Genomic DNA, 2500 nt, shown 5'->3' with positions numbered 1-2500 from the left:
CACACAGCACCGTCACACAGCACCTCAGTCACCGTCACACACCTCGGCAACAGGTCAGTCTCTTCACCGGCCTGAGGCGCAGGTCATCAGATTAGACATTGCATCGCTGTGACCTCACATGACCTTCACTGACCTCCGTCGTGACCTTCAATGACCTGTCATGACCTTCAATGACCTGTCGTGACCTTCAACGACCCTGTTAACCTTCCCTAACCAGTCTAAGCGAGCTATCCAAAGGGAAAGAATGTGAATGGCATGCATCGTTGTGTGCTATATCAAGAAAGGACATGAGAAGCACAGATAGGGACAGGAAGTGGAGGAGGAAGTGGATTAAGAGGAGGTAGTGGATTAAGAGGAGGTAGTGGCTCAGCGTCTGCTCCAGAGAGAAACCCCAGGAATATCCAAGAAGATAACGAAACAACTACACAATGACTGATGGAGCAGAAAGTCCTTCATGCAGGAGAAGAGGTCAGAAGTGTCTAAGAGCAACACACACACACACACACATACACACACACACTGACCAGTATGAATGTAGTATAGTAGAGGAAGCAAATATTTTCCTCAGCTACACACACAGACACACACAAACACACACACACACACACACACACACACACACACACACACACACACACACACACACATACATACACACAGACACACATCTCCCACCCTTTACCCCACCCCTGTTTGCAAAACACCCTCACCGACCTATGCAAAAACAAGCTACTAAAACTCACCCACAACCCACAACCCAAAACTCACACACACACACTAACACACACGACTACCACTACTGAGAACTATTCTTTGCCTGAATTCCAGTCTACAGTCTTGACTGGTGGAGACACAAAGCAAAACTAATCTGAGAGTGTGTGTGGCGTCTCGTCTCATTCCTCCTGCTTCTGGTTGCCCATGGCAACGTCGATCAGTTCCAGCGTCCTCTCCAGGAGCGGCTGGACGACGGCCTTGAGGTTGGCGATCCACACGTGGAGGCCCTCGGGCAGCTCGTCCCCCAGCAGCTTCTGCAGCATCCCCTGAGCCCAGGGCATCCCCAGCAGGCCATCTGCAACGACACGCAGCCCACCCGTCACACACGAGCCCACCAATCACAAAGCAGCCCCAAAGAGAGCCGGCCAATCACAGAGCAGCCCCAAAGAGAGCCCACCAATCACACAGCAGCCCCTCACAGAGCCCACCAATCAGACAACACCCTCACAATGACACGCAGCCCACCCATCACGTCACACACCAGCACCCAATCACACAGCAGCCCCTAAAGAGAGCCCATCAATCACAGAGCAGCCCCAAAGAGAGCCGGCCAATCACACAGCAGCCCCAAAGAGAGCCCACCAATCACACAGCAGCCCCAAAGAGAGCCAGCCAATCACACAGTAGCCCCACACAGAGCCCACCAATCACAGAGCAGCCCCACACAGAGTCCACCAATTAGACAACAGCCTCATAGAGAGCCAACCAATCACACTGAATCCTTGGAGAGAGCCCACCAATCACAAAGCAGCCCCACAGAGAGCCCACCAATCAAACAGCAGCCTGGAACAGAGCCAACCAATCACACAGCAGTTCCACAAAGAGCCCACCAGCAGTTGCACCTTGGACAATGCCAGCATTACAGTAACACACACCCGATCATTAGTCCACCAATAATGACACACACCCAATCATTAGTCCACCAATAACGACACACACCCAATCATTAGTCCACCAATAACGACACACACCAAATCAATAGTCCACCAATAACACAGCAGCCCCACAGAGAGCCCACCAATCACTGTCTCCCACGAGCATTAGCAGACATTGATCACATACTGTAGTTTCCCCAATCACACCAAATAAAAGCCCCAACTAGAGAGCCCACCAATCACACAACTGCCATGAGGAATGTCCTAATCAGAGAGCTGCATAATAGACCTCCCATATCCTTCATCCTCCTTTCCCCTCCTCTCCGCCTCCCTCACTTCCTCCCTCCCTCTCTGGGCGACCTCAGGAAGCTGCATAACCAACATTCCATATCATTTCATTCCACCCCAAATACATTAAATACCATTCCCTGTACCCCAAATGCATAAATATACTTCCCAAAACCCCCAAATGCATACACACCATCCCCTTAAGCCCCAAAATACATACATGCCATTCATTATCCCCCAAATACATAAATTCCATTTCATATACCTCAGAATACACAAATGTCATTCTGCATACCTCTGAAAATGTCCATACCATTCCACACACTTCAGAACACGTCATTCGTATACAGTACATCTGTATACATAAATACCATTCCGTCTCACACCAAATACACAAATACGGTTCCGTACCTCTCTCATCCTAAATTGCTAGCTATCTTATTTATATATATATATATTTTGACAACATTATAAATTATTTATTTTAAAACAGCATTCTTCTAGCTGCTGATGGTGTTTTATGGCTGTTTTTATGGTGGTCCTATGCAACGCAATTTCGTTCC

At 48.8% G+C, this 2500-nt stretch overlaps 1 protein-coding gene across 1 annotated transcript in view; it reads right to left on the bottom strand.

The window, feature by feature from the left end:
• cd99 (CD99 molecule) overlaps window positions 1–2500 on the bottom strand; it is a 24500-nt gene that overhangs the window by 2050 nt on the left and 19950 nt on the right. The window contains exon 16 of the mRNA XM_062528634.1: window positions 1–1069. This exon is cut by the window's left edge and continues 2050 nt beyond it. Coding sequence (XP_062384618.1) covers window positions 894–1069 — 176 coding nt within the window. The 3' untranslated portion in view covers window positions 1–893. The remainder of the gene's footprint in view (window positions 1070–2500) is intronic.

The sequence above is a fragment of the Sardina pilchardus genome, chromosome 23 (assembly GCF_963854185.1).
Source record: "Sardina pilchardus chromosome 23, fSarPil1.1, whole genome shotgun sequence".
Taxonomy (NCBI): domain Eukaryota; kingdom Metazoa; phylum Chordata; class Actinopteri; order Clupeiformes; family Clupeidae; genus Sardina; species Sardina pilchardus.
Note: the sequence above shows the minus strand (reverse complement) of the source record. Positions and strands in the feature narration are given on the sequence as shown.